Source organism: Malus sylvestris, chromosome 11, assembly GCF_916048215.2.
Source record: "Malus sylvestris chromosome 11, drMalSylv7.2, whole genome shotgun sequence".
NCBI classification, from domain to species: Eukaryota; Viridiplantae; Streptophyta; class Magnoliopsida; order Rosales; family Rosaceae; genus Malus; species Malus sylvestris.
This window is the reverse complement of record NC_062270.1, coordinates 29623651-29633163: the sequence shown is the minus strand read 5'-3', so window position 1 is coordinate 29633163 and position 9513 is coordinate 29623651. Positions and strand designations below refer to the sequence as shown.

Here is a 9513-nt window from a genome sequence, read left to right as displayed (position 1 = left end):
AGTGTAGTATTGTTCAGTTTCATAAATAGTGTATGTTTCATAAATAATGTTTAGTTTCACAAACAATATATGTGAAGGACACATAAGTCTCTCGCATCAGTTTTTTATTTATTATTAAAATTGTGTCATTTTCATTAAAATTTAAATTATTTTGTCATTTTTATTAAATTTAAGAATTTTTCATTAATATTTAATTTTTTTATTAAATAAAATTATAATATAATTATTAATTAAAATAATCCTAGTCCAAACATTTTCATGAAAATTCGCTTAAAAAAAAAAAACTCCTCCATCTTTCCCTCTCTTTCATGGGCAATGCTTCGGTGCTTGGCTTAGTCGTCTTCAATGGAGAAACTGAGGAAAGCGGTGAGCGAGATCGCCTACACTCAGGACCCCACTAAGCTCACTCATCTTCACCGCTCTCTTATCCCTGTCCTCTCCTTCGCCTCCTCTCTCTACAGGCTCGCCCTCTCTCTCCGCCGCTCCTTCTACCACTATGCCCTCTTCACAAAGCACCGGTACTCTTCCAATCCCCGGTTCATTATTTATCTCTTGTTTGGATGCTCGGAAAATTGAAATACAAAATCAATTTGTATCACATTCAAAAGTGCGTGCTCCAATTGTGCTACATTTTCTCACAGTTTCTCAGCAACCAAACGGTCCATAAAGTGTTTGTCCGTCGGTGTTGTTTAGAAGCTCTAATAATTAGATTATCTGGTTGAAACCCTAATGATTCGTTTCACTTAGGGCAGCTATTGCAACCAAATTCAAGCTTGAATTTCTGTTTATTTCCAACTTTTATTTGGCGCTTTTTGCGAATTTCTCCGAAATCAAACACTGTAGAATTTAGATGGAATCAATGCAGGGCCCTTGTTTGACATAATTATATATTTAGTTAATTGCTAATTTTAGCTATAATTAAAAGGGAGTTACTGATTTGAAGGTTACCGGTGCCAGTGATCAGTGTTGGGAATTTGACATGGGGAGGCAACGGGAAAACTCCGATGGTGGAGTTCATTGCGCGGTTTTTAGCCGATTCGGGAATTTCTCCTCTCATTCTTACCAGGGTACTTTATTTTGGTTTTTGTGTCTGAATTTTTAGGTGTTATTTAAAGTGTCAATGAATTTTCAAGTGATATTTCTGTAGTCTGACCCGAGATTTTGTGAAACGCCTCTGGTAGGGTTATGCTGGTGGGGATGAAACCAAAATGCTTCGTAGGCATTTGCTTGGAAGGCCTGTGAAGATAGGTGTCGGTGCAAATCGGGCAGCTATTGCTGCTCTTTTCTTTGAAAAATATGGTTATGTTGATCCTTACTCTACAAGTAATTACGCTGATGGACTTAACCTAGGGCAGAAAGTGGGGAATCATCCTAGTTCAGAAACAATTGGTGCTGTAGTTCTCGATGACGGAATGCAGGTATAGTTATATATTTTATCTCTATCCTTAATATGGGATGTGCCGGATGGCAAAGGAAAGGGTGCTTTTTATGGTTGTTCAAAGAGAAGTTTGAGGGGCATGCCAAATTGGCCTAAATCAAACTTTAACCGTTTAACATATTTATATTTTGACATGTAGAGCTTCCTGTGCTCTGCTACTATTTTTATTTTTGTAAATATGTGGTCTGGATGCTAACTCCATGAATCTGTAATCCCACTCCTAGTTGCTGCTTTTTGTTACTTTTGGTTATAGTTGTCTTATGCTTATTGAGGTGCTATGCTCTTGCTTTATGCTATAAAAATTTGCAAGACAGCACTGGAGCCTGCAGCGTAATCTGGAGATTCTAATGATTAATGGACTAACACTATGGGGCAACTGTCACTTAATACCACGTGGGCCATTAAGGGAACCCTTGAATGCACTTAGACGGGCAGATGCTGTTGTGCTCCATCATGCAGATTTGGTATATAAACTGACCTTTTATTTCTAGTTTTAAAAAGTGACTTAAAGATTATATGAATCGGGCGCCCTCATTAACTTTGTATATGTTAGCCAGGGAAAGTCATTAATTGACAATTTTATGTTTGTGAATCTCACAGGTTTCAGAACAAAGGCTCACAGATATAGACTCCATGCTAAGAGAAGTTAATAAATCTGTTCCAATTTTCTTCACTAAAATGGATCCCTGCTTTTTCTTCAACGTGGGAAATGTCAACTCCAGAAAACCAATTACAGCTTTGTCTAACAGCATTTTATTATGTGTTTCTGCCATTGGTTCTGCAGATGCATTTGTGAAGGGAATGGAGAAGGTATTATACTCTTGCCCACCTCTCCTATACATAAACATAGTTTTGTGTGTTTTTGCTGCTGATCAATTTTCCAATTTCCTTCTTGGAGGAGATTCCAAGAAGTTTCATAAAGGTCTTTTTTTTTGTCTTGCGGCAAACTCCGTGGTTACAATTTATTTCGTTGCCGTTTGGTTTGTTTCTATTATCTGTGATTGTATCTCTAATGTGGATAACTTGCTGCAGATAGGGGCATTCTATGTTGATCGACTTGAATTCAGCGACCATCACATATTTCAGCCCAAGGTACATTCAATCTTCTGCTTCTTCTTTGACATGAGATTATGTCCCGACGTCCCATGCAGTTTTTGTTAAACCAAATGATGGAGAGACACCTTTATACTTTGAATGCTTGCTGCATAAGTAAAATGTAAATATGTTGTAGCTGCCTTTGTCCCTCCAAAAAATGAAAAATATGTTACTCTTTTTCATTGCCGTCCAGTCTTGTCAATATAATCTAATTTCAGTCTTCTGATCAGACACAAGTAGATGGTGTGTAATGCTGCTTTAAAACAGAATTTAGCCCGCAGGGTTGGTTAAATGTTGATTTGGACGCTAATGTGATGACTTCGTCTTTCTGTTCTGAATCTAGGATATTGAGATGATGAGGAAGAAACTAAGAGAGCTGGAGGATGCATTTGGTTCCAAGCCAGTCGTTATAGTCACAGAAAAGGTAAAATAAACATTATGGCAGGTGGCATAAGCACAGCACTCTCTTTCTTATCTTTTTAAAAATTTCTTAAAATATTTTTCTTGCTTAGTCGTTTCCTTTATCATACGATAATGTTAACTTATGTATATTGGTGAGAATTGTGGGAGGCATGTCTTCCCTTTCAATTGATGTAGGGTGGCGAGTTGTTGAAAAATGGATTGTTTAATCAAGACTGCTGACTACATCATTTCATTTTTCTTCTTTCTGAATTTAAATTTCATGCTATCAGGATTATGATCGAGACCCGGGGATTTTTAAGCACCTGGATCCTTATGAAATCTTGGCACTCTGTTCTGAATTGAAGATCATACCTCGCGGTGAACGCACTGAAGATAGCTTCAAAAAGCTGTTGAAGGAGATTTGAAAGAAAACTTACAAGGTACAAACAGAATACAGGTTTGCTATTTTTTTATTTTTTTGGACAAATAAAGTTTGCTTAGTTACAGTAAGGCAAAATGAATCGTTAACCTAGAAACAGAAAAGAACGGAAAAAAGAAAACCTAACAAGGATGCAGAGAAACAATTGGAGAAAGGGACATACGTAGAACGAATACATATTCGAATCAGGGCTTCTTTATTCAACTAGAAATACATGAGCAGACTACAAATACATGGGCAGTACCAAACGCTATGGATTTTGCTTTACCGCTCTTTCTTCAATTCTTTTCAGATAGTCTTCATTGTCTACCAACACCTAGAGGGTTAACAAGAAATGTTTCTGTAAGCTTGCGCCCATAAAAAATAATATATCTTTGAGTTATGCAATGAAAGGAGGTTCATGTTGCCTTTGCCGGTTAACTCAAGCGGTGTGAAAGAGAGTGACGCAATGAGTTAGGACTAAGATATGTTCAGATTTCGAATCTTTCCAACATAACAGCATGAAAGAAACAAAGAATATAGTTTTCATGTGGTTTTCTAGTTCCTTACCGTTTCAAAGCCATCTGTATCAAGGAATGCTGTGATCTTGGTGTGAATTTTTGGGATTGGACCCGGTGGTCTTATTATTTTCCCTCCAACTTCCTTGGTAACCAGTTTTGCGGCTGCTGCGCTCTTGTACACGTCATCAGTGCCAATAGCAACCTTGGAATACAATGTTGGACAAAAATAAAATTAGAACATAGAAATCCATGACCAAGGATTAATCTTTAATTGCAGTCACTCAACAAAACCCTAAACACGAAGGGGCCAAACAGAGAGGGAGGTGGGACTAGGTGATGAGGATTCTCTCCGGATCCTCAAATCGTGTCAGTTTATTGTACATCGTGCGATTAATTTTTATCAGGTATTATTTATATTTAATTTTAAATAAAAGTATTTAAAATGATTTCTGACCGCACGATGTATGATGAACATATACGATTTGAGGATTTCTGTGATCCTTACAAGGAGGATCTAGAGAGGATCCTCATTCGGCTAGGGGGTTTTGTGGGTTCGATAATTTTTTTTTTTGGGGGGGGAGGGGGTGGTGAGGTAAATGTGTTTTTTGTGTTTGGGCTGTAGAGTTAACGTGATTGGGTTTTTAGACGCTAGAATTTATACGTAATCAATAATTAGGAGGCGAGGCAAGTGTGTGTGTATTTTTGGTTTGTAAAGTAGAGAATGAGTCAAGAAAGTCAATAGACATCTTGATGAAAAAGGTCAACAGATTTTGGATTCTAATTTTTGGCCAAATCAATGACAACGACTCAACGCGCTTTGCAATTTCTTTCATTTGTGTGTTTGACTGAATGAAATGTATAAATATGCATGGGTGTAGCTCACCTGTGCGTAACCATTTCCTCTCCTATATGCCGTCACATTATAATTGTATTTCAACTCGATCACAACTGTTTGAGTGAGATTGGATCCATACCCCACCATACCTACGGTATACTGCAGCACAAAATAATAATTAATATTACATTTGTTGTGCATGTATTACAAAGTAAAATGAATTCCGTTACCAGCACTACAATTTAGTGGTTTTTCTCTCAACTTGTAAGTGAGACATGTTTTGACTTTCCGTGATGAGTTTGGTACGAATTTATGATTATTCGAATGAGTGACAGTCCTCTTCTCACTCGATATCAATTTATAGTTGGCTCATTATCTGGTTTAGTCCAAACTCTCACCACCAATGTCATCATGTAAAAGAAAGTATAAAACTGATCTAGAAGGTAAAAGAAAAAAGAAAAAAATACACACACATATATATACCTGCTCTTGAGGGACGTCAAACTTTAGTAGTAGGTTCATGCCCAAGGACTGCACATGGCGTTTCAGCAAAAAATGCAATTGTGTAAGCATTCTGATAATCATAGCTAAGATGGAATAAAGGGGTTTATGAGAGAGTACGCAAAATCAACCTTGTTGTAGAACTCAATAGACCGATTTAAATCAATAACATTAAGACATATATGAGAAAGTGGTTCTGGAGTTGGCGGCCTCTGGAGGAGCTCAAAACTGTAGCCGTCGGGATCGTTCATGAAGGCGTAAACGGTATCCCCTCCTTCTACGAGGGGCCCGGGTTCACGAGTGATCACACCACCACTGGCTCGAACTTTTTCAACCGTGTTATAAATCTGAAGGTTGATTGATTCACAAACACACAGAAACGAAAATGTTAACCAAACGGTCACTACTCCTCAAAGTTTCAAACTTATTATTCAGCGAAAGTAAATGAACAATATGACACATACATCTTGGGTTGCAATTCCAAAGTGACTAAAGGCTGTTCCGATGTCTAGCTTGTCCGTTGTGTTGTCTGCGAATTAAGATCGTACGAGTAATAAATCAGTATTTGCTAGTACATACACGCATAAAATATTAGGGTTTCTTTAAGAGTTCAATTGCCTAATATATATGTATATATGTTTTGATCAATTTAGACAAAGTTTTGGAGTGAAGAAATTAACATACGATGGCATGTGAGCCCTATCACAAAGTGAGATTCTTCAGGTCCAAACCCAACGATCGCATATGAGTATTTTTCTTCTGGGAAATCTTTTCTACTCAATACTTTCAATCCAAAAAGTTGTGTGTAAAACCTGAGAAATAATATTTTGAGAAAAAAAATTAATTAATTATGTATTAGACAAGCTTAACCTGAAACGAATTTGCATGCATGCAAGAATACTTTGCCAAATTAAATACGTACTTAATGGTGCGATCAAGATCACTAACTCTGATATTAGCACGCAGGAAACGACGACTATCTTTCTGTACCCATTCTAACACATCGTCATGGGGTACTGCCCGAGCTGCCATACTTGATCCCATCTGATCATTAACATATATAGATGATGTTCATTAATCAAATTATGTGATATAATTAATTACAAACTCAACCATATATTATATACACACATGTACACAGCAAGACGATACCTCAAATAATTTAATTATTGAATAATGACTTATTTAGATATCAGTATTTTTATAGAATGAGGAAAACCAGAATTTTGAACAACTAATAGTATCGATATTCTTCCAAAAGTATGCCATTAACGATTCTAAATATGAATAATCTGGATAAATAAGTTGCTTAACTAGTTATAAAAACTTAAAAAATATAAAAAGATGATCCTGATGACATATTAGCTAGGTTACCACACACAGCTTACCAAAGAGAGGAACAGTAGAATAACACACACCAATTGCTCGGACTTGATCACCATCGTTGTATAAATGTACATATATTTTTTTGGACAATAAGGAAAAGGTCCGAATGAAAGTATGTGATAATTCCAAACTTCGAAAACTTGTATATATTCAGATCGATTGTCGCCTATTTATAACTCTTGGATTTTTCTGACTTTTCTTCGATTGAAAAATTATTGCATTGAATAATCCTCTCTCATGCTAAGCATTTTCATGATTTTGGTCAAATTTTGGACCTCTATATAAAGTTGAGAAGTTCTTTCGTCCATCATTTGACTTGGCTAGGTTTGCACGATCTGGATTAGTTGTGTTAAAAGAATTGAATAATCCTCTCTCACGCCAAGTATTTTCATGATTTTGGTCAAATTTTGGATATAAAGTTGAGAAGTTCTTTCCTCCATCATTTGACTTGGCTAGGTATGCACAATCTAGATTAGTTGTGTTAAAAGAATCTGAAGTTCATTTACTATGGAAAAATTAATTTTACATAAGGCGAAAAGGAGGCCATAGATTTGATCCTAGATTAGGTAAACGTTTTGAATTTTCTCGACTATAATGTACGTACTGTCATTAAAAAAAAAAAAAAAGGGAGTATTTTGCATTTATTTTCTTACTAGACGTAAAGAATTGTTATTGGCACTAAAAAAAATTATTTTGCATTTTTTTTAATTTTTTTAATTTTTTACACTAAAGAGAAGTGCATGATGAATCTTTTACAGTATTAATAGCTAGCAACTCTCAAAGAAAAAGACAATATTTTTCTTTGGGTTGGCCGATGTGTTCATATTTAAAAAGAGTTAGTAATTATAACACTATTGCTATAGTTATATGAGTAATGAGTATGATATGTATTGACACAATGAGTTCAACACATTGAGCTCAAAAATTAGAATCATTCTCATATAACTCAAAATTTCCAGCTTATTGTAGAATTAGATTATCCCGAGCCCGCATCCGCCACCGTTGCACGAACCATTTATGATGATCGTGTCGAGGTGGATTGTGGTTTGATTCCTATAAAATTGGAATAAAACTCAATTTTCTAGCACATTGTGGAAGGCATGAAAACTACTAAAAGATGAACCTTTATACAAGAAAGTTGTTATTGCTGCTCCAAAAAGGTCATCATACACTCATTTTTTTTTATAAAAACACAAAAGGATAAATATACATAGAAGAGTGCAAGATGATCTTGTTAATGTATAATATATATAATAAAACACACAATTGTACTAAACTAGATTCACAGAAGATACATTTGAGCTAATTTTATTAAAATTCTTGTGCGTATCGAGATGCTCCTTGATTTTGTCGTAGAAAGGGGTTCGTCGTAGCTTTTTTTGATAAGTTGCAATGGCTTTAGGACACTTTCTTTCGAAGAAAATGACATGGATAACTAACGAACCACTACAATAGAAAATAACGGATCTAGTCACTTAAATAGCTTTAAGCTACGTGTCTTCTAGACACAGTCGTGGTTAGTGTGTGCATGTGGTGCCAATGGTAGTTTATAGATATGGAGAATATCTATATATTCCATTGAAAACTAGAGGTTGTCGTGGGTTTGGTAGACTCACCAGGATGATGCCTTAGTAACCAACTAGTAATATTCTAGGATCTCGCATGATGAAGTACTCCGTGGATGAGTTTGTAATGTCATTTTTCTTGTACCATCGGATGACATGTTGTTATCTACAACGTGGGGCGTGGTGCAAACCCCCCAACATGTAAGACGAGATGAGTTTGGTAACTCTCTTACAGTGAGAACTTCATAAAGCAAAGAACGAAGTTTTCATTTTTGCATGTCTACAAAACTTTGCAAATAATCATTGTATCATGACAAGGTTATTTGATGATGTACTCTAACTTAAGCCATTACAATGGCAAAAGATTTTAGAAGATCTTAGTAGCATCAAGGGGATTCTTTCTAAGGTCCAATTGCTATTATTCGAAGGTTATACTAAGGAATACTGTGGTGCAACTCACCTATTCGCTCGAAGAGTACTAAGCTTACGATCTCGTATGATAATTGGATCAATAGTAGGCAGATGTTCCCAAAACGAACCCAGTGTTTGCACTGGTTGGAGCTTTTGGTTTTCTACATAATGTATTTGTTGTGCTCAATTATTGCAAGTTGCTAGCGATATCCATGGCTACTCAAATTTCTTTCTTGCCGACTTCTAAGTTCCCTTTTGCCAAAGAGAGATCGAAAGAAGCTTTTATTTATAGGCTTTGGAGGCCCTTAACCCTTTTTTTATTAGGCTGTCTTGGTTCCCTAACATGGATCATTTCAAACCCAACTTTTCATGAATATTGAACCCAACCACTAGATTTTAGTACGCTCAATAATTTTCCTTTAAGTACAAAAGGCCCCCACAAGAGCGAATAATGAATAGTCATTTATTTTTTGTGGGTATTGCCACACAGCCCTGATCATCCCCTCACAAGGATCGATGGACATCTTCTTGATTCATCTTAGGTTCTTCAAGCACGCTTAGACAAAACTCTTTTATTGGTAAGCACGCTTAAACAAAACTCTTCTATTGGTTTATAACCGGTACTTATATGCATAACACTTACAGAAACCCTTACTTATATAGAGTACCTACATACTTGCCTTAATGTTTACCACACCAGTGACTCAAGACTAGTTATTTCTTCTAAAAGACATAGCATGTGACCTTTGTGGATTGTCAATGCCTAATTGGAAATCCTACGATCATGAACTTTTAGGAAATGAGTATGAGAGAGAAAGCTCTCATGAATCTAACTTTTTTAGAATACACTCTCTATTACATATTCATTGGACTTATTGCTTAAGCACATAACTTTTTAACATGACAACTATAAAAATAAAAATAAAAAATTATCTTTTGTT

General features: G+C 35.9%; 2 protein-coding genes across 5 annotated transcripts; one reads left to right on the top strand and one right to left on the bottom strand.

The window, feature by feature from the left end:
- Window positions 1-270: 270 nt before the first annotated feature.
- On the top strand, window positions 271-3794 carry LOC126588220 (probable tetraacyldisaccharide 4'-kinase, mitochondrial). Of its 4 annotated transcripts, none has more exons than XM_050253287.1 (9): window positions 271-518; window positions 944-1067; window positions 1182-1418; window positions 1753-1902; window positions 2039-2248; window positions 2471-2530; window positions 2877-2957; window positions 3226-3375; window positions 3667-3794. In XM_050253287.1, exons 1-8 carry the CDS (start codon window positions 346-348, stop codon window positions 3358-3360), a joined length of 1170 nt encoding a protein of 389 aa, XP_050109244.1. In that variant the 5' UTR covers window positions 271-345; the 3' UTR covers window positions 3361-3375; window positions 3667-3794. The 4 variants fall into 4 exon arrangements, with proteins under 4 accessions (XP_050109244.1, XP_050109245.1, XP_050109243.1 ...); XM_050253288.1 differs by lacking the exon at window positions 3667-3794 and having other exon boundaries at window positions 2039-2084; window positions 2223-2248; window positions 3226-3641; XM_050253286.1 differs by lacking the exon at window positions 3667-3794 and having other exon boundaries at window positions 3226-3641.
- On the bottom strand, window positions 3376-6725 carry LOC126588221 (lactoylglutathione lyase GLX1-like). The gene is made up of 9 exons (XM_050253290.1): window positions 6599-6725; window positions 6133-6254; window positions 5895-6022; window positions 5675-5739; window positions 5342-5557; window positions 5193-5240; window positions 4758-4868; window positions 3924-4076; window positions 3376-3690 (listed from the first exon to the last, which is right to left on the bottom strand). The coding sequence occupies exons 1-9, from the start codon at window positions 6668-6670 to the stop codon at window positions 3625-3627; spliced, it is 981 nt and encodes a 326-aa protein (XP_050109247.1). The 5' UTR covers window positions 6671-6725; the 3' UTR covers window positions 3376-3624.
- Between the last annotated feature and the right edge of the window lie 2788 nt (window positions 6726-9513).

Bases quoted from the DNA above. Each gene is read 5' to 3' on its own strand.
- LOC126588220 (XM_050253287.1), top strand. From the start codon at position 346: ATGGAGAAACTGAGGAAAGCGGTGAGCGAGATCGCCTACACTCAGGAC. The intron at 519-943 runs GTACTCTTCCAA...ACTGATTTGAAG, and splicing joins GCCCTCTTCACAAAGCACCG to GTTACCGGTGCCAGTGATCA. The intron at 2,249-2,470 runs GTATTATACTCT...AACTTGCTGCAG, and splicing joins TTGTGAAGGGAATGGAGAAG to ATAGGGGCATTCTATGTTGA.
- LOC126588221 (XM_050253290.1), bottom strand. From the start codon at position 6,670: ATGTACATTTATACAACGATGGTGATCAAGTCCGAGCAATTGGTGTGT. The intron at 5,241-5,341 runs GTTGATTTTGCG...CGCCATGTGCAG, and splicing joins CTATTGAGTTCTACAACAAG to TCCTTGGGCATGAACCTACT. The intron at 3,691-3,923 runs GTAAGGAACTAG...TTAACCCTCTAG, and splicing joins ATACAGATGGCTTTGAAACG to GTGTTGGTAGACAATGAAGA.